The 19,541-nt window shown below is 47.5% G+C and overlaps 1 protein-coding gene across 1 annotated transcript in view; it reads right to left on the bottom strand.

Annotated features, from left to right (window-relative positions):
• Positions 1–1,462: 1,462 nt before the first annotated feature.
• LOC144115212 (annexin-B12-like) overlaps positions 1,463–19,541 on the bottom strand; it is a 39,553-nt gene continuing 21,474 nt past the window's right edge. The window contains exons 6-13 of the mRNA XM_077649490.1: positions 18,693–18,787; positions 18,382–18,586; positions 17,667–17,746; positions 12,750–12,806; positions 10,587–10,776; positions 7,726–7,784; positions 6,886–7,008; positions 1,463–1,721 (exon numbers count right to left, since the gene is read on the bottom strand). Of these exons, the coding sequence (XP_077505616.1) occupies positions 1,665–1,721; positions 6,886–7,008; positions 7,726–7,784; positions 10,587–10,776; positions 12,750–12,806; positions 17,667–17,746; positions 18,382–18,586; positions 18,693–18,787 (866 nt within the window). The 3' untranslated portion in view covers positions 1,463–1,664. The remainder of the gene's footprint in view (positions 1,722–6,885; positions 7,009–7,725; positions 7,785–10,586; positions 10,777–12,749; positions 12,807–17,666; positions 17,747–18,381; positions 18,587–18,692; positions 18,788–19,541) is intronic.

Raw genomic sequence — 19,541 nt, 5'->3', positions numbered from 1 at the left:
AAAACCCCCAAGTGTCTTTTTGAGACGTTTATTCCTGCCGGTTGTTCGATTTAAATTTGTGCATTGGGAACGCTTGCCTGTATGTTATATATGTTGCCAACATAAAAACTGATTGGGAATGAATAGTTTCAGTTCATCAAACTTATAGCCAAGCTGATTAAAGTGTTTTGAAGGAGAGTTTTGGAGATCCTTTGCTGCGTTAACATGGTGCCCATCGAGCATCGTGCTCATGGATCGTCCTGTTTCTCCGACATGTTGCTTATAACGAAAGAATTGTAGAGAAAGAGCTGTGATACTTCGTCGTAAATTGTTCCAAGCGATTCCTTTGGTCTCAATTCTTGATTCGGCAGGTCGCCATTCTAAAGAGTTTACTGCGAAATCCCGATGATGTTTCAGCCACGCGCGCCCATTCACCTGGTAGAGGTAGCGGCGGCCATTTCATTTTTGACTGGTGGCCAGTTTTTACATTGGTCTCCGAGCGGCGAGGCTGCGCGGTTTCCACAGCGGCATCTCGAGCGTGCAGCTATTAGACCAGCTCCTCGCGACCAGAGACAATGCATGCAAGCAGCAGTGTGCCGCTCTTCGACAATGATCGGCTTTCTCGTTTTCCGTAACGCAGCCTTTCTCATTGGATTAAAATTTGCCTCTTAAAATGGACATCCGGAAAGCGAAACCTTTTATCTCGCCAGCCACCGCTGGCGCGGCCAAAGCTGGCACCTGGCATTGCCTCATTGTGCACATTGACAACTGTAATATCAAACCCTGTTTTGCAGTTTAATGGTTTGGTTTATGCGTGTTTACCGTCCTAACGCGACTCAGGCTATGGGGGACGCCATAGTGAAGGGCTCCAGAATAATTTCGACCACTTGAGGTTCTTTAACATGCACTGACATCGCACAGTACCCCTGTATTGCGTTTATTTCTAGGGGCATCAGAGGAAGACCATGGTCTGCGTTTTACACCTAGCCAGTAGCAAGAAAATGAACATTGCTATGTGGCGCAACGATGGGCATATCTACGTAGGAAAGGTAAGCGACTTAAATGGTGCCCAGAAATATCCTCCCAAGTATTACCGCTTGTACATGACGGTCTGCTTTATGCAACCATGCACCTCGAAAGAGCTGCCGCGCGGGCTCGTTAGGACTCGCCTCGCTCCTGAAAAATATACCGTTAGTAGGCTTAGACAATCACCGTTACCGTTGGCATCAGGCAAGCGCGCACGCTTGGGCAAATGTATGCGTGTGAGAGTGCACGTTGCAGTTGTTCACGAAAGAATACACCTAATCGTCGCGTAATCGTCGCGTAGAACAGCTGCTACAAGTTGCCTGCTTGAGCAAAACGCGGTTATTTTTTCCCAGTACAATTACACCTCAAGACAAGGCCAAATTAAATCGCACAGCAACTTTAAAAGAACATGGTACTAAAGAACGTTAGCAATATGCATGCAGAAAGCGGAAAGTAATGAAGTCTTGCTTAATTTCCTTGAACGGGCGGAAGTAAAAAAAAAGGTCAGCCCCAGTTTATTGCTGGTGTCCTCCGGGAAGACGTTTCGCTCATTCACCCAAACTTCGAGCAGATCGCTTCAAAGCGCCTTCGCGGTGTTCCTGTGCGCAGGTTTCGTCCGGGCAGAATGCTCAGCTGTTGGCCCTCTGAGTCTTCGAAGCTCAGTTCCCTTGTACGATGGCGAGCAAGGCCTTCCTGTAGTTGCCCGAGGTGTCCGACTGCGCGAGAGAGATAGAGAGAAATGCCATTTTGCGCCGGAGAGGAAAGGCACGTGTAGGGAGCAGCCAGCATTAACTACTCTGTCCCGACAACAGTGCACGCACGCAGTTATAGATCGAGTAGATGAAGCGCCAAAAAAACACAGCACACAGGAAAGGAAGACACGAGACAGGCGCTACCTGCAGCTCATCCGTGCTCACAATCGCAGCGTCGCCAGCAGTTCACACATGGCGCCCGTAAAAGGTAGTGTCAATCGAGTTACTTACGAACAGTACTGCAGCCACGTGGACTATTCACGGGCTATACTTACTGCTGTTGTAGCTTTTTTATTCCGTAACAACTAATCAGGCATTTGAACGAGAAAAATGGCGCTATTCAGACGATCCCGGGATAGATGGGATGGGACTGGGAATGCTTGCAAATTCAACGCCATTCCCTTCCTCTCTGTCTTGGGGCAAATAGCGCAATCAGGGTCGTTGAAAGCGAAATGCTCCAATTCGACCAGCAACGCATCCTGCTAATCGGAGGTGTTCATCAAAGATTCACTTCGAGTCAAGGCCTCTTGACAGGTAGTTGCACGATACATCCGCACAGTACCGTCATGGCTATCATCGCAAAGCATGCGCGATAAACGCTTTTTTTTTCAATAATCTTTTCGTAGCCCTCCGGTATGGCCTTTTCGGAAGCTCCCACTCTTGCCCTCGCTCCTCCATCGCGTGAGGTGTACAGTGACAGGCAATGTGATATTCGTATACGAACCGCCAGCTAAGGCGGCCGAAATACAACCGCTCATAATCTGAGCAATCTTAAGGGGGGAGGGGATTATAAAACCCCTTCAGCCGACCGACATATCCGACATGAAGTCAGGAGTAATGCGCATCATACGACGCCTCAAAGTTATCTTTACGAGAAGAATAATGGTAGAAACGCAAAATGGCAGCTTCTAAGTCGAGATCTCTCCCCTGTTACAGCCGCTGATTAAAAGTTGAGCTCAAATTAGTTTAATCGTCATCGAGAAAATTACGTGCACATCAGGAAAAAGGCCTCTCTCACTCAACTCTGTCCCCTATTCAACCCTGTCCTCCCACCTGCCTGCCTCTGTTACCCTCTGCTAAGTTCATCTTCCTTTGGAACCCACTCCATTACCTTAAAGGGCCACTTCCGAACTGCATGCCCAGCCTACGGCTAGTTCAGCTTGATTTCAGCTTGGATACCAGAAATTGAGTGCAGTTCCCGTCGCCGGCAGACATAGGCGGACTGAGACGCTTTCTGGGGCTGGTGACCTTTTATCGCCAGTTTATCCCAGATTGCGGAGCTCTGCAAGCCCCCTTAATGGCATTGTTGAGGAAAGGTGTGAAGTGGCATTGGGGACCCGAGCAAGAGGCAGCACTACATCATCTCACTTGCGCGCTCGCGGAAACCACAGACCTGAGGCTGCCTGACCTGAACAGGGAATCTGTGATCCACACGGACGCTTGTGACCTGGGCTTAGGAGCAGTCCTGCTTCAAGAGCACGAAGGTAGCCTGAGACCGGTGGCGTTCGCTAGCCGATCATTAACTCCCGAGAGAGAAACTATTCCGTGACCGAAATGGAATGTCTGGCGATTATCTTTGCTCTGCGGAAGTTCGACTATTACGTCGGCGGAGTCGCCTTCGTGACTGAGACTGGTCACATGGCACTCGCGTGGCTGAGGCGCCTCGGAGAGCCGAGCGGACGCCTAGCGCGATGGGCGCTACTCCTTCAGCGTTACGACTTCACCGTGCGCTACAGGAGGGGTAAAAAGAACGTGGTGGCAGACGCACTTTCGCGCGCGCCCGTTGATGACGTGGGAAGTAACCACACTGCCCACTCCGACGCGGCCGACAGCCGGAGCTGCGCGACTGTCGCGAAGCTCACCCAGCGCCCCGAGGGACGGGACTACCCGCCTTCCCAGGGCGAAAGCGTGAACCACTTGGAATTCGACAGTTCAGTGGTGAGCGTTTTCAGCAGAAAGGAGCTATTGGAGGCACAGCAGGAGGATCCATTTTGTCGAAAAGTGTTCGACGGGCACAGGGAGCGAGGCGGCGCGGCCGCGGCGCACATGGAGGCAACTGGTATTGTTATCGGTGCGGGGCGCTCGAACACAGCTGGTAATGCTGTGAGCGCGATGGATTCCTATCTGCTCGACTCCGATGGCATCCTGCTGAGATATATCCCCGCCGAGAAGGATACACACGAGTTCTTCAAGGTGGTGATACCACGCATGATGAGAGGACCACTTTTACTCTCCTTTCATGACACGTGCATCGCTGGGCATGCGAGTGGCCTTAAGACTTACCTCAAGTTGTGCCGCCTCGCTACCTGGCCTGGCATGAAGCGGGATGCGATTCGCTACGCCCGCTCGTGCGACGTGTGCCAAAAGGTCATGCCGCGTGGTGGACGCACACCCGGGTTTATGCAGCCGATCAATAGCCAGTGTCCTTGGCAAATTGCGGCATCTGACGTCATGGGACCTTACCCCAGGACTCCGAGTGGAAACCACTTCCTGCTCGTTGTCACAGAACATTTCAGCAAATGGGTGGAACTGTTCCCACTTCGAAAGCTGACGGCACGAGTAACCATGGGGAAGCTGATCGAGGTGTTCACACGATTCGGCTATCCCGGGCAGTTGATAACGGATATTGCATCGTACTTCACTGCCAAGCTCGTCGTGAACTCCTGTGCGGCCCTTAGCATTAAGCACAGGAGAACAACCACGTACAATGCCCAGGCGAATCCCACGGAACGCGTGAACCACAACATCAAGCACGTGCTCGTTGCATTTGCGTAGACGCTCAGCGACTGGGACACCCGTGTACCCCCGAGATTGGGTTTGCTCTCAGGTCGACCGTGAACCGCTCGACTAGGTACACACCTGCCGCTCTCAGCCTTGCCAGGCAGCTGACGAACCCGGTAGAACTTCCTCTCCAGGTTCGCAGCAACACCCCGATTGCTTCGTCGGCGCGCCGAACAAGCGACCGGGCTGCGCGCGAGGATGACAGAGGCTTTACACAAAGCCCGCCGGATTCTGAGCACGGCTCGGGCCCAGCAGAAGGCGCAGTATGACCGCTACAAACCGGGTGACCTCCGGTGTTTAGGCGCAGTCACGTCCTGAGCGACGCCAGTAAGAACTTCTGTGCTTCTCTGGCGCCGAAATGAACGGGTGCCTATGTAGTTCAGGAGAAACTGTCCTCTCTCGTCTACAGGCTGGCGGGCTTGACGCTAAGACCGACCGGCGGACCGGTGCATGTCTGTGATCTCAAACGCTACTTTGACAGAGGGAACGATTGGCCGGTGGAAAACACCCTCCCCGCCAGCAGGCAGCCGCACCGAGAGACAAGGCTCGACAACAGAGCCCAGCGCCTCGTTACTAACTTGTGACCACGGCAGAACTAACTGTGGCCAACGCGCAGGGAGTAATTTCTCCTGCTTAATATGGACGGAAGACTCCTTCCATATTTTGCACTGTAGCTTCCAGAGCGAGCACACGCTTTCTCTTCGGAAAAGACCGAGCGGGGTTAGAACTTAAATTAAAAAAATGTAAAATGCGAAAATAACAAGAAAGAAAAGACAGCCTTGCAGCCGCAGGCCAGCCTTTGCAGCGAGCCCGGAGGAGAGCTGACAGACGCTGAGGCGACCGTTTCTGCTTCGACCATCCGAAGACAGGCCGTTTGGATGGCGGCCGCATTCCAGAACCAAGAGCCCGCTGTCACCACCGAGCAACCAGGCCGAAAACAAACAGCTTCCGGTCGGCCGCGGCACGAACGAGCGAAAATTCGGGGAAGCCGGCGCCAGTGTCTTTCACAGCGAATCCTGCAGCAAAGCCGCCTTGGAGTCCCCAGTTCCCCGCGGCAGAGGCTTCGCCCACGAAAGCAGCTTGGTACCCTGCTGGGCCCGCCTCGCAAGCCCTCGGCGGGAAAATGGGTCAACGCGCCTTTGCCGGCCCCGCCAAGAGAAAAAGAAGCCGAGCCAAGAGCGAACGGTGCAACCAGCTTAGTGGAGGCCTGCTGTACGCTCTGCATTGGGACAACACGGTGCGTAATTCCCCGAACTCTGCCTGCCGCCCGCGCCTCCCGGGAAGGCTGCCCTGGCTGAATAACCCCCTGAAGCGGGACATGCTTGGCTCCACGGTCGTCCATGGCGGTCTTCTGCACTGCCTTCCTGTCCTGGCGTCCACGGAATTCGACGACGGCACCGCTGGCTGTGAGCTGAAAGTTTCCTTAATTGGTTTTAAAGTTAAACGGCGTTTCGCCGGCCCCACTCGATACGCCCCTCCTTGAACGCAGTCGCTTCTCGGCCATAGGGCAGTTTTAAGTGGGGGGGATGAGGGGATACACGCGAATCCCCTGTCCCATAGTAACGGCCGCGCGTAATTATCACGCGATGGTATGCGCGCGCCGTTCGGGAGGTTTGCGAGGGAGGGCACTCACGCTGCCTCCGCTTCCTTTCGCGCCTCCGCGGCGACGCCGCTTCGGAGACTTTCCCTCCTTCCCCTCTTAGCACGGAGAGACCTCCTCTCCACAGACCGTGAGAAGGCTCGGTCGCGCGGTTCTCCCGGGGCACGCTGGTCTTCTGGCGGGAGCGGTGCACACTCACGGACGCAGATCTGCCACGGAGACCGCTGCCGTTTTCGCCCGGTGAGCGGAACCTTCCTCCCCCACCATTTTGTGTGCGTTCCAACATTTTCGTGCATTTCACCCCTGTACGGGAGCGGAACACTCCCTCATTGCGGCGGTTGATTTGTTGCTTGCTGCTGCTTGTATTGCTCGGGAGCAATAAACGCTCATCCGAGTAGAATGCTCGTGTTTGTCCCCTCTGGTCCGAACCCGCCGTGGTTGTGACTTACCGCACCGCGGGTTGGGGGTCACAGCTCTGACTGCAAGGGCTGGCACGCTGGTGCTAGAAAGCGACTACTGCTTTTAGCCCTTTGAGCGTCATTACAAGAATAACCCCCATAACACCTACGTCAACACCGCAACGACTAGACATAAGCTCAACCTCAAATATTCCTTTCTTCTTTCGAAATTCCAAGGGGAGATCATACGGCTGAAAATGCATAATTCCACGTTACTTACTGCCCCTTCCTGTTACTGATCTCTACTGGCCTCAAAATCGCCCCGCCCACAACAGTCTGCGTCGCGTACCTGAATGGCGCTGGCAAGAGTCACCTTGTACTTGTCGAGGTACTCCTGTTTAATCAGCTCCAGGTCCTTCTCGCATCGCGACACCACGACTCGCTTGAGCACCCTGTCGTTGGTGCCGAGGCCCTGCGATAGATCAACAAGGGAGTCCTGCGTCGAATGCTCTCTATAACGCTACTTAACGGCGTTGGTTCTGTACAACTTCGAGACCTCGTCTCGGAAAAAAAAATGATCCGCATGATGGCCTCTTATGGCATCTTTTTGACACACTGGCACTTCTGTTGCCCAGCAAACGCACAGATAGGATGTGCAAAAAAGCAAACAAACATGATGTGCTCTTATTAGGATGGCTTTATTTTGAAACGGACAAGTACATTATGTTCTGGGTTGTGGCCGCGTTTAACGCAGCAAGACAGAGCCGTAATTGCACACTTCTGAGTCCGACTGGGAGCCGAGGACTCGAACTCGTTCGCCCTTGGCCTGACTAACTGACTAATTTCCGACCAACGGAAACACCTCTTTGCTTCATCTGCGCTTGATGAACAAATCTAAATGCAGGCCACTAGATTCACGCCATGAGCCTAGTTTCAGGGGGAGGGGAAAATGGCAGCTCTAAGAGTGGGGGCAACGCAGCTATGATTTCTTGCTGACAGCTGTTAGGTCCATGGCACTATGGCGAGGAAGGCTAAGCTTTGCTCGCCATGCTTTGGCCAAATCTGAAGTAATACTAGACTGACGCTTCGCCCGAGCCCTGATGATGCCAGAAAACGAATATTCATAATGCTAATTTGCATTTCAACTACTTGGCTTTAATTGTTCTTAAAGGAAGTTATAACAACTCACCTTCATGGCATGGTACAGTGTTTCCGCAAAATAAAAGGGAGGACTGTAGACACATTTAACTGTAAATAAAAAGAGCCAGATTTAGGCATGTCACCATGTATCAACTGCAAGTAAACATGCCGCACGCGTGTCTTCAACGTATGGGCAGCCAGAGTACACTCGCAAATTGTATTTTTAATCAGCGCCCATCAAGATTTGAATCAAGCCCGCCGAAATCAAGCTAAGCTGCTTTTTCGTTCTAACCGGATAGCTGAATTTAATTCGACTTTCATAGAACACTGTGAATGTTCAAGACCGTTGATTAGATCTCTTCAGTGACAGAAAGAAATCATAAGCACCAGCTTATAAATATATACGCGCAAAACTAATTTTTTGGCATGCCATAAACAACACCTCGGCTTTGAATCACCGTCGCCGAGCTCTCGTATCAACCTTGCATTTATCAAAAGGGCAGATAAAAGTCGTTCCCGTAGCAACAGTTTACCACAAGACGTAGAACTGGCGAACCAAAAAGAGCGATAGCCGCTATCTTGGCCTGACTAATCTAGTCGATCATGTTACATTTCTTCACATTGATGCATTGTACAGTACACCCAACACAGTTAGCCAGGGAGATTATGGAGGCTTTTTACATAAAGAAAAAACTAGATTGCTCGTTAGCATCCAGTCCGTATGCCTGCATGGCAGTGAGGTTCGTTTCCTCGACTCCACGTAGATGCACGTCTGTTAGCTTTGCTATCTTGTTTGTTTGCCCTCTTTATATTTCTTGCTAACTGTGAATAAACCTTCAGTTGTGAGTTATGGCTGGTCCTGTAGTTTTCTTTTCTTGTTGCCCTCGTCTTTTGCGATATTTTATATATGTATCACCAACTCGCCCGTCTTGCCGCCATCGCGCTGACGGGTAAGCCCTTGGTTAGCGAGAAAATGAACCCACGCACGGCGGAGCGACTCCTGGCCTGTACGAATTCCTTTTGGAGTTCATTTTGAGAGACATCAACCAGTATCAATAGAGGACCACTCATGCCTACCAGTTAAGTGCCGCCGCTATCATTTAATCGATTGTTCACCGGAAAGATCGTAAGGCTCCTAAACGCAGCAGAAGTACAGACGCCCAGAAACCTGTGCAAAGTGCGCGCGAGTGGCGTGCCCTACGCTGCATCAGGGACATCTGCCGTTGGCCTCCCGGCTCAAGGTAGCTTGTTCGTAGCCTCCTCTGTTTTTCGTTGAGCGTGCATGGAGTGTTCAGGTATATCGCGTCACAAGAGAGAAGGCGCGGTTGCATTGCGCTCCGTACGCTACTGGAGGCGCTGGCTGTAACGGTGGGCGAAAGCGCTAATGCTCACTGCATGCTGCGTCACGCACAATACACGCAACAGGCATGACGCGCCACCACTCCTGGCCGTCGCTCAAAAAGGTGGCCCAGGCGGCGGCCGAGTCTCACAGCAAAAATCGGCAACTGTGGTGCGAAACAGTAACGTAGCAAGCTCAGCGCACGTACAGCGACAAGCTATTTCGGACCCAGGGACCAACGGCAGGTATTTCTTGAGCGCTGTATGGAAAGGTGTAGACATCTGTATAGGACGGCAGACCCCTTATACACATGCGCAAAACACGGACGCCTATAACTGACCTGAGGCAGCTCGATACATATGCGAAGGCTCTGACAGTATGAGCGCAAGGTTCGCCGACTTGGAGGCAAGAAAGGCCGCCAGCTAGGGCCGTTTTCCGACAATGCGACCGGCAGCTAGTTGCTATTCGCGAATCGTCTGGCTCTCTGGTGGCATCGCTCATGACGCAAACAAATGCGCAGGGCTCTGAAAGCGTTTGCGGAGCAAAACCCTGTAACCCTCTTGAGGTAGCGCAAGCCCCGGGAGGCATCTTGTTCAAAACCAAACAGGGTGACGACCAAAAAAAAATTACCACGCCATGCGTGGGTAGAAAAGTAAACTTCTAACGCCAGTGATTGACACAGAAGCACTGAAGTACGTGCAATTCCTCGCTCAAAGGGGGCGCATGCGCGCCTGTAAGCTCCCCAGTTAAGTACGGCCGTATATTGAGTTTCGGGTCGGCCACTTCAGAACTCTTGGCACGAGTTTTATGCGAAGCATAATAGGGACACTACTTAGCTCAACCATAGCCCAGCCTGGCGCGGCCGCGACCACCAAGGCTAACTCCCGCTCTTCCCGCTAGGGGCGCTGCAGCCGAGCACGTGGTCTGACGTCACGCCAGCTGTGGAGAAACGGGGCTCAACTCGCGCGGTCGCCGCGCGGCCGCGACCACCAAGGTGAACTCCCGCTCCTCCCGCTAGGGGGCGATTGTCGTCGCGGCATTGTATAAGAGCCCCGCTCCTCACGCCGAGGCAGTCATACAGCGAGATGCCGCCTACAGACAGGGAAGCTCGGCGGAATGAAAGGCGTAAGCAAAAATGGTAATGCTTCGCATCCTAGGCTTAACCTTAGCTAAGCCAGGCCATTTTTTTTCCAATTCTCTGTGCATTACTACGGCTCCCTCAGAGTTTCAATTTTTTTCAATTCAAATTTATTTACATATATACATGTACAGATGACGGGAGTACAGACAAAAATCCAAATGAGTTCGGCTTGACGGGGTTTGTACCCCCTACAGAAATTGGCTACAGATGCGGGCTAAATAGCATTTTGCAATGAAGCGTAGCGTAGCAACTTGTACGAATGGACGCACTCTAAATTACTGCACATCGGAAGTGAAAGCAGGCTTTCATGGCCTCCAGCTTTTTCATTACGCCTTCCATGGAAAGTTTAATCCACCGAGGTTCAATGCGGGGTTCCTTTTGTCAACATGACAGATACGAGGCGCCGAACGTGCAGGCGAGCAGTACACACCGATGGCCAGGAAACCGTTTTTGAGGTCGCCGCTCATCTCGCTCTTGATGGCCTCCATCACAGTGTGGTTGGCGACTGCGTTGTATTCGCGGAAAACAAGCCGCAGCTGCTCGTAGCTCTGAGTGGCGATGATGCGGTTGAAGGTCGACACGTCCGTTCCCCAGCGCTGCACTCCTGCTTTGTGCAGTTCCTGCAGGCAGTCGCGGGAAGAAAGCGAAGCTGCACAGTCTCGGGCGCACAAACAGGGTCAACTCATTCCCCAGGTTTGAGCTAGGCGGAATCCTATGGCGCCCGAAGTGCTGCTTTGTGCACATATTCTGGCCGCTCATCTCACCCAAATATATTCCATAGCTCCGAGTTCATTCTCATATGTGATTACTATTTTGGCTAATCTGTTGAAGTTTCATTGCATGAGCGCAGAAAGAATGCGCGGGCAAAGGAATGAATTTTGACAGCCAAACTTTAGCAGTGAAGGGCGAATGGAGCCTCTTTACAAAAGACAGCACCAAAATCATATTTTTACGCAATTGCGAGGTGCGTCATAAATGTCCCAACACCGTTTTACCATTTTTAGCGAATCGAGATTGAAGGGTTCTTTGCTAGCACTTGCTTACTGGCCCCTGCAACATAACACAATGTTTTTCATTCAGTTTATTCGTATTTTACATTAATCACAGCTTCCAGGCGTTGTGAGTATGACTGCACCGCAGCTTGCATGGCCTGCATGTGAAGTAATATTATATGCTTGCTCCACGAACTTCGAGGACTTCCACAATCGTGTGCTCCTCTATACGCCGATTCCCGCTTAGACAAATCCTCTTCTCGTCACCATGACTAGCGTACACTTTTCGTTTCACACACTTTTGTCTGTATTCTTGAGCTATTTATATTCTCGAGCTTGTAGGCAAACACATTCCGAAGTTCCATCACACTACACTTGGAGTTGGCGTGACGGCTGCATGGCCACTTTTTTCACGTTCCTCGTTCCCTAGCGATCGTTCACGTCCCTTTTTTTGTGGGAGGGGGGATATTCCCTAGTAGAATGCACAGTGGCATTTGCGGGATCCGTCGAGCACGTCATGCGTGAATGTTTTGTGACCAGTGCTATGTGACGCCATTAACATCAATTTTGCACATCTACAACTCAATGAAAAAAAGTCGCCATTGACCGCCTCCCCTCAGTGCGACAAGGTGATAACAGCCTTAACCCCCTCACCCTCCTCCTCCCGCACGCCTTTCGCATCACAGCCGTCGTTCCTTTGACCCCTCCTCCCCTCCAGACGCTAGCTACTGCACTCAGCCACCCCTTATGAAGGAGACGAGTCTGCTTCGAAACATCGGGTTAAAATTAAAAAAATTTGGTGGGAGATGTGCAGTTTATTATAAGTCTTCAAACCCAACCAGACAGGCAAATCTGCCAAAATGTTTAGTTTTCAATCAATTTTAATACCTTGGAGATTTCAATGGTGCTCATTTAGATTTGTTTACCAATTTAACAAGCCCCGTGCGTGTGAAAGCGCATTTTACTGTGAAAAACGAGTAAATCGCCTTAAAATTCAGCGAACGTACTCTAAAACGACTGAAGACCACTCAAGGAAAGCTAACAGGAAAATCTGAAGAACTGCAGGCGTATCGAGGACGCAAAGTTCGTCACAGTACCTACTGCACATAAAAGCATTAAATAATTACATGCGCGAAGCTCTAAAACGCAATTCAAACATGAGAGCTTTTAGGATGATCTGAGCGTGATATAAAAGAAAATTATACAGGTTTCTCAAATATTCCATGTGTGGGAAAACCGAAAACATCGCTCCATGTTGGGTGTTTCACCTAAAGCGCGTTATACTGAAAGGCAATACAACCGCCGCAAAGACTTCATTTCAAACTCTTCACAGCGTAAGTGCCAAACAAGCTTTCAGGAGCGCTACTTTGAGAAAATCGGGCTTAGGGAATACGCATAGGTTATACACAGCCTCGTTTTGCGGGTAACCACTGCCAGCGAAGAAAAGAAAGGACCTAAGCAGGAATGGTCATTTCCAGCCTGTCTTAGCTCGAGTTATAGTTCAGCGATTCAGAGGTTCGCGACAGGACCCACGAATTCCCAACCGGGAGTGCCCAACTCGCCAGTGGGACTTCTTTTCACAGGAGAATTATGGAGCTCACAGCGGCGTCGTTGCGCGCCCGCACTGGATCCAGAGGTGTGTTCTCGTCCCGCTGGGCCTGCAACACAAATGCGAGGGCGAAAGCGCGGAAGCGCTCAGCGGTTTTCAAAAGCCGATGGCGGTGGCCGCCTAGCCGCTCCAAGGAAGTAGAATATTATTATTATTACTTCGACTTTCTCGGAGCGGCGATGCGGCCACCGCAATCGGCTTTTAAAAACCGCTGAGCGCTTAATATTACTGTTATTATTATTACTGCTATAGAAGCCTACAAGCCGTCTAAAGGTTTAGACCAGCCTCCTGTCTCGGTCACAAAATAATAATAATAATAATTAGTAGTAGTTGTAGTAGCAGTGCTGGTAGTGGTAGTGGTTGTGGTAGTAGTAGTAGTAGTAGTAGTGGTGGTGGTGGTGGCGGTGGCGGCGGCGGCGGTGGTGGTGGTGGTAGTGGTAGTGGTAGTAGTGGTGGTGGTGGCGATGGTTGTTGTAGTAGTAGTAGTAGTATGTAATGTAATGTAGTAAGTAGTATGTAATGGCTGTCAGAATCGCCTGTCAGAATGAAACTTTTTGCCGATGATTGTTTGATTTGCTCTCCTGTGGCTTCCCCGGCAGATCAGATGAACATAAATAGGTGTCTTCAGTCGTTAAACTAGTGGTGCCTGAAATGGGGTATGGAAATAAATTACCAAAAATCTAATTACATGCAAGTAACAAGGAAGCAGAATGTTATGATGTTACGATACAATATCGGTGAAAATTCCTTAGATCAAGTAAAGTGTCTCAAGTACTTGGGAGTGACATTAACAAATAATCTTGACTGGCGCACCCATATTGAAAATGTCTATTTAAAAGCCTACCAGAAGGTCTGTTTCCTGAGGAGGAAGTTGCCGAATGCGACTAGAGAAATTAAATTGATTGCGTACAAGACGTTCGTGCGGCCAATCATAGAGTACGCAAGTGCAGTGTGGAGTCCTCATCAAAAGTGTTTAAAACGGCAACTGGAAAGATTTCAAAGGATCTCAGCACGTTTTATATGCTCTAAATACCGCCGCACTGATTCAGTCACAGCAATGCTAAAAGAGTGTCAGTTAGAATCACTAGAAGTAAGAAGAACAAAGCAGAAATTGAAACTTTTTTTTCTGATAATGAATGATAAAGTCAAAGTTAATAAACATCACTTTGTTACACCTCCCCTGAAGCGTTGCCCTCGGAAAAATCACAGTAAGGTATTACAACCTATTATTACACGTACTGATGTCTATCGCTACTCCTTTTTTCCCGATGCTGTAGAAATTTCGAATCAACTACCAAGTGATGTTGTGGACCAAACAGATGTAGAAAAATTTGTGATAGGTGTGAACGCGTTCCTGGAAGATTGCTGTGCAAATCTGTAATTCTGTGCATTTGAGTGTTCCTTTTTTTTTAGCGAAGAGAATTGCACGTGTCTGTATATGTTTCCCTCCCTGTAATGACCCTCATGCAGAGGGTTAACAGTATGAATAAATAAATAAAATACCCCTTTCTACGTGGAAATATGTAAATATATATTGTAGTTTTTCTGTATGTCTAGAGCCATGTGAACACGATAGCACTACAATTGACTCTGCATGTATAAAAAGGCCTCACTATTGATACTACGTTGTTTCTTTTGTTTCATGGTAACTTGCTTTATTACGTGTTATTTTCATTTCTCATGATCGTTATGACTGCGCTTAGTTTTGAAATGTTGTGTTCTGTCGTCCGCTTAGCTCTGTGCCTTTGTGGAAGCAAATGTGTATTTTATATAGGGGGGGGGGGGGGGGGGCGGGAACCAGTCAAGCTGTAGAGCTTTTTCTCCCCAACCTCCCCCATGATGTTGATGGAAATAAAGGCTAATAATAATAATAATAATAATAATAATAATAATAATAATAATAATAATAATAATAATAATAATAATAATAATAATAATAATAATAATAATAATTATTATTATTATTATTATTATTATTTTATATTATTATTATTATTATTATTATTATTATTATTATTATTATTATTATTATTATTATTATTATTATTATTATTATCAGTGGGGGTAATGGTGGCGGTGGTGGTGGTGGTAGTAGTAGTAGTAGTAGTAGCAGCAGCAGCTGCAGCAGTAGTAGTAGTAGTAGCAGTAGTAGTAGTGGTAGTGGTGGTAGTAGTAGTAGTAGCAGCAGCAGCAGTAGTAGCAGTAGTAGTAGTAGTAGTAGTAGTAGTAGCAGCAGCAGCAGCAGTAGTAGCAGTAGCAGTAATAGTAGTAGTAGTAGCAACAGCAGCAGTAGTATTAGTATTAGTAGTAGTAGTGGTAGCAGTAGTAGTAGTAGTAGTAGTAGTAGTAGCAGCAGCAGTAGTAGTAGTAGTAGTAGCAGTAGTAGTATTGGTAGTAGTAGTAGTAGTAGTAGTAGTAGCAGCTGCAGTAGTTGTAGTAGTGGTTGTGGTAGTAGTAGTACTGGTAGTAGTAGTAGTAGTGGTAGTACTAGTTCTAGTAGTAGTAGTAGTAGTGGTAGTACCAGCCGTAGTAGTAGTAGTAGTAGTGGTGGAAGTAGTAGTAGCAGCTGCATCAGTAGTAGTAATAGTAGTAGTAGTGGAAGCAGGAGCAGTAGTAGTAGTAGTAGTGGTAGCAGCAGCAGCAGTAGTAGCAGAAGTAGTAGTATTAGTAGTAGTAGTAGTGGTAGTAGTAGTAGTAGCAGCAGCAGCAGTAGTAGCAATAGCAGTAGTAGTAGTATGTGAAAACGTTACTTATAACACACCCATTTCGTCAGATGAAAATATCTTCCCTAAACTTGGGCTCGCAAACTTCACATCCTTATTAAATAATAATCATTATTTCCGGCATATGATATTACACGGGAAAGCGGCAGTAAGAGCTGCCTCCTTGGCCAGCTTAACAAGGCCGCCGGCCCCCCTATACACTTTACAGCAAGGCATGGCACATTACATACAAAACAGGAAGAACCTGCCGGACCTAAGAAACTGCAGATTAATAACTCCCTGAGGCAGTGTAAATAACAGTAAGCAGGAGTGGAATGGTGATGAGTTAGGTAATGAATAAATTATAGTCATTGTTGTTTGAACAACATTCAATGAAATAAGTAAATCTAGAATAAGAAACCCGACAAGGAAAACATATAAATGGCAGAGAAACATTTACTGTGTAATAAAATACTTCCGAAGTTCTGTGAATGTCGTCTTTTCAAACTGAATATGTGCAAAATGTAGTCTGTTTAACAGTCTGGGTAACTTGTTTTGTAAGGCTTGTAGTTCAAAGGCTGTTTTAAAGGCTCCCACTTTCCAAAGTTCTGTGTGGCGTGTCTGGCGTGTAGCAGTATTTTCTTTTAGCCTGTCTAGATGATGTAGACGTGAACCGTTAATTACCTTTTAATTCTTAAAAGACTTCCATAGAACATGAAGTATTTAGTAGCAGGGAATATGTTGTATTTGCTGAACTAGCGATATGTAGGTGAAATAACAGGCACATTTTCCGTTACTCTCAAATATTGTTTGTGTAACTTGTGAAGTTTCTGGAAATTTCCATAGGTCGTTTTAGCCCAAACTAAATTACAATAATTAGGTCGAGATGAAAAAAGGCATTATAGATTAACATAAGAATATTTGGCGGAAGTACATAACGATTGCGGAATACTAATCCTATTACCGGAGACAGCTTGATTAGCATACTGTCTAGGTGAGCAAACCATGGCATATTTTCCTAGAAAATAACCCCTAACGTCTTAATAGTGGAAGTAATTTTTAGAGGAATAGCGTTTAAATAGATAGTCTTTTCTGTAGCTATTCGTTTGTTTTTACTTCGAAAGAAATGAACTTTTGTTTTCGTTGCATTAATTTGTAGACTATTTTTACCCGTCCACTCATCCAATTTTGCTAACAATACAATTGCAGCACCCATAAGTTCACCGTCAGTGCTACCTGTTAGTAGTATGCTGGTATCATCCGCGTACATGATAAATTTAGCAGTTCTATCAATATTCACAATGTCATTTATGTACATGTTAAATAAAAAAGGTCCTAATATAGTTCCCTGCAGGACGCCCGACATGATGCGCAATGACTTAGAGAGGTGGTCGTTAATGACGGCGATTTGTTTCCGGTTTTCCAAGTAGGAGCTTATAATAGATTCCACTTTTCCACGAAAGCCGTAGTGCTGAATTTATTAATCATGATGTGATGATTGATAGAGCCAAACGCCTTAGCGAGATCAATGAATATCCCTAATACAGATTTACCTCTTTCAATCTGATTTAAGATGTGTTCTTTTTGTTTTAGTAAAGCGACCTGTGTGCCTAAACCTTTCATTGATACAGTTGTCATTAAGCACTAATGGTACAGTGAAATAAAACAGGAAACTACCTCGACAACTAAGAAAACAAAACTGTTACATAGTTCCTCGGTCAAACACCAGGTATGGTGCGGCCAGGCGTTGCGCTTATGTTCCGGTTACTCTACGAACAGCCGCATGAAATCTTTACGGCCACTTCTAGAGGGAAGCTGAGAAAATTATTGAAGAACGAATGGTGACGTTCCTTTATGTTTAGTGAAATCTGTTTCGCCTTGTTAGAATATGCGCTTTTATGCTCTTTTCAGTTTTCGTGTGAATGGAATTACTAATTTTTAATGTTCCCTTTTTCATTTTTGTTATCTTGTTTTCTTTCCCTACAAACGCATGATTCATATTTTCTGTCACTATATATTTTAGGCACGGTCCTACAAGCCATCTTAAGGCTTAGACCAGCCTGACTCGCGTGTATTGCTATTGACGGTGACAAAATAAAATTGTTATTATTACAATATTATTATTATTATTAGTAGTAGTAGTAGTACTGCACCATAACGACCAAACATGCAAGTTAGTTGTTTTTAAATATGCATTCTATTCTTACATTGCACATCGAGATCAGAAGGCGCCGAAAATCACCAGATGTGTCCCCAATGACGTCCTTCTCCAAGTCTTTCTTGAATACTGCAAATATAAAAATAAATCTCACGAAACGTTATGTTGTGTGCGAGCGTTTTGTCATCTTCAAAAAAAGATGTGAATATGCTACCTCTTGCCTTCAGCGTCCAAAGCGTGCGCAATTCACTAGGAAATTGCCCTTGCGATGCAGCAATTCGAGAATGCAATTTGCCAAACACATCCAAATATTTCCACGAACACAAGGCACAACGAGTGCAAGAACAAAAAAAAAACTGCGAGCTAAGCGTCACTCACGCCACCGTCACATGGACGTGGTGCCTCGGACCAAAGTTCTGGTTATATTCTGCCAGCTACGAAATACCGTCTAAAAATCAGGCCATGACCAATGACAAGCCTTAGGAGGTTGACAAATAGTGGCGAGATATACGAGCTGAGCAAAGTCAGTTGGGGAAGAGTTGTAATTTTTTTTGTCCATTCTATGCGTACTTTCCTGTGAATACTACAGGACGCGTGCCAGCCTGTTAACCTTCGAGTTGTTCATGAGGTCTGTGAGGAGTTTCGTGTCTGGTAGGATCAAAATGCCCCGACAGTGACTCCGAACTTGAGAGCGAAAGGAGAAACCAAGGCACACGCAAAGCACCCGCAAAGTCGACGGCTGCGTCTAGTGCTCTGTGGCTCACTTCTCTGGTAGTGGTCCTTGATGAGCCTGATGTCCTGGTTGCTCTGCGTGCAGAGGATCTCAACGAGGCACTCTTCGTCCGTGCCCAGACCGGCGATGGCCTTCCGCAGCTCGCGAGCAAGGTACTCATGCAACGGATACAGCAGCCCCACAATGATGTCCTCGAGGTCACCGCGCAAAGCGGACTTCGCGTCCTCCACCAAGTCCTGTGATGGTCATCCCCGATATCTTTCTTTTCTTTTTCTCTCTCTCCATTAACCTCTTTCCAGCTCCGCTGGATCAAGCGAGCAGAAATCTGAATGGAAAACTTACACGTCCAAACGATTGCTTGTATGTTGTGACTATCTCTTGTCGCTGGGGTTCCGACCGTGCACACAAGATATCAATGATCGCCCCGTGGTCTGTAGCTGGAAATAACACAAGACAATTCAGTGAATCAATTGATCTAACACTCGTTTACGTTGCTAACCAGCCAACAACAACTGCTGTACATTGGTCACGTGCGTCACGTTGCTAACTACTCAGCATGGGAGTCCTGCTAGAACATACCAGCTAATAAAGTTCTGCGACATTAACAGTTGTGAGTACGTCATTCAAAACTGAAGGCGGCAAAAGTAGTAAGGAAAGAAATGCATTCTGTCGGCAGTTAGCACAGAAATTAACCAAAGAAATGGGACCAAAATTGATAACGTTCACATTTGGAGAGTCTAAAACCCCAGTTCTACGCTTTTTATGAAGTAGTCAACTTCATTTTAGCCCGCTTGTCTGAGTAAAAAAAAGAGTTGACGTAAGAAAGACGACAGAAAAAAACGCGCGCCACCACCTTTTGATTACCATCGCCACTCGCCGATGGTGACAACAACTTCAATAAACAAAACACGTTACGGAGCTTGTACACAAGCAACATGTTAATAAATGTAACACACTCAATTTATACAAGAAAAGCAGTGACAGATGTGAAGTAGAACTAGATAACATCTTAGAGGCCTAGCAGATTACATAAACACTACACACTAATTAATAAAATCAAGGAGATTAACGAGAGACATTTACTTATTTATTTTTACATAGTGAAGAACCTATGGGGCTATTTTAGGAGTGGAGTTAACAGTTCACAAAACGGCAATGTGCAACACACAAACAAAAAGTTTACATCAATCA

This window comes from Amblyomma americanum, chromosome 1 (assembly GCF_052857255.1).
Source record: "Amblyomma americanum isolate KBUSLIRL-KWMA chromosome 1, ASM5285725v1, whole genome shotgun sequence".
NCBI lineage: Eukaryota > Metazoa > Arthropoda > Arachnida > Ixodida > Ixodidae > Amblyomma > Amblyomma americanum.
This window is presented reverse-complemented; position numbering and strand designations above follow the sequence as displayed.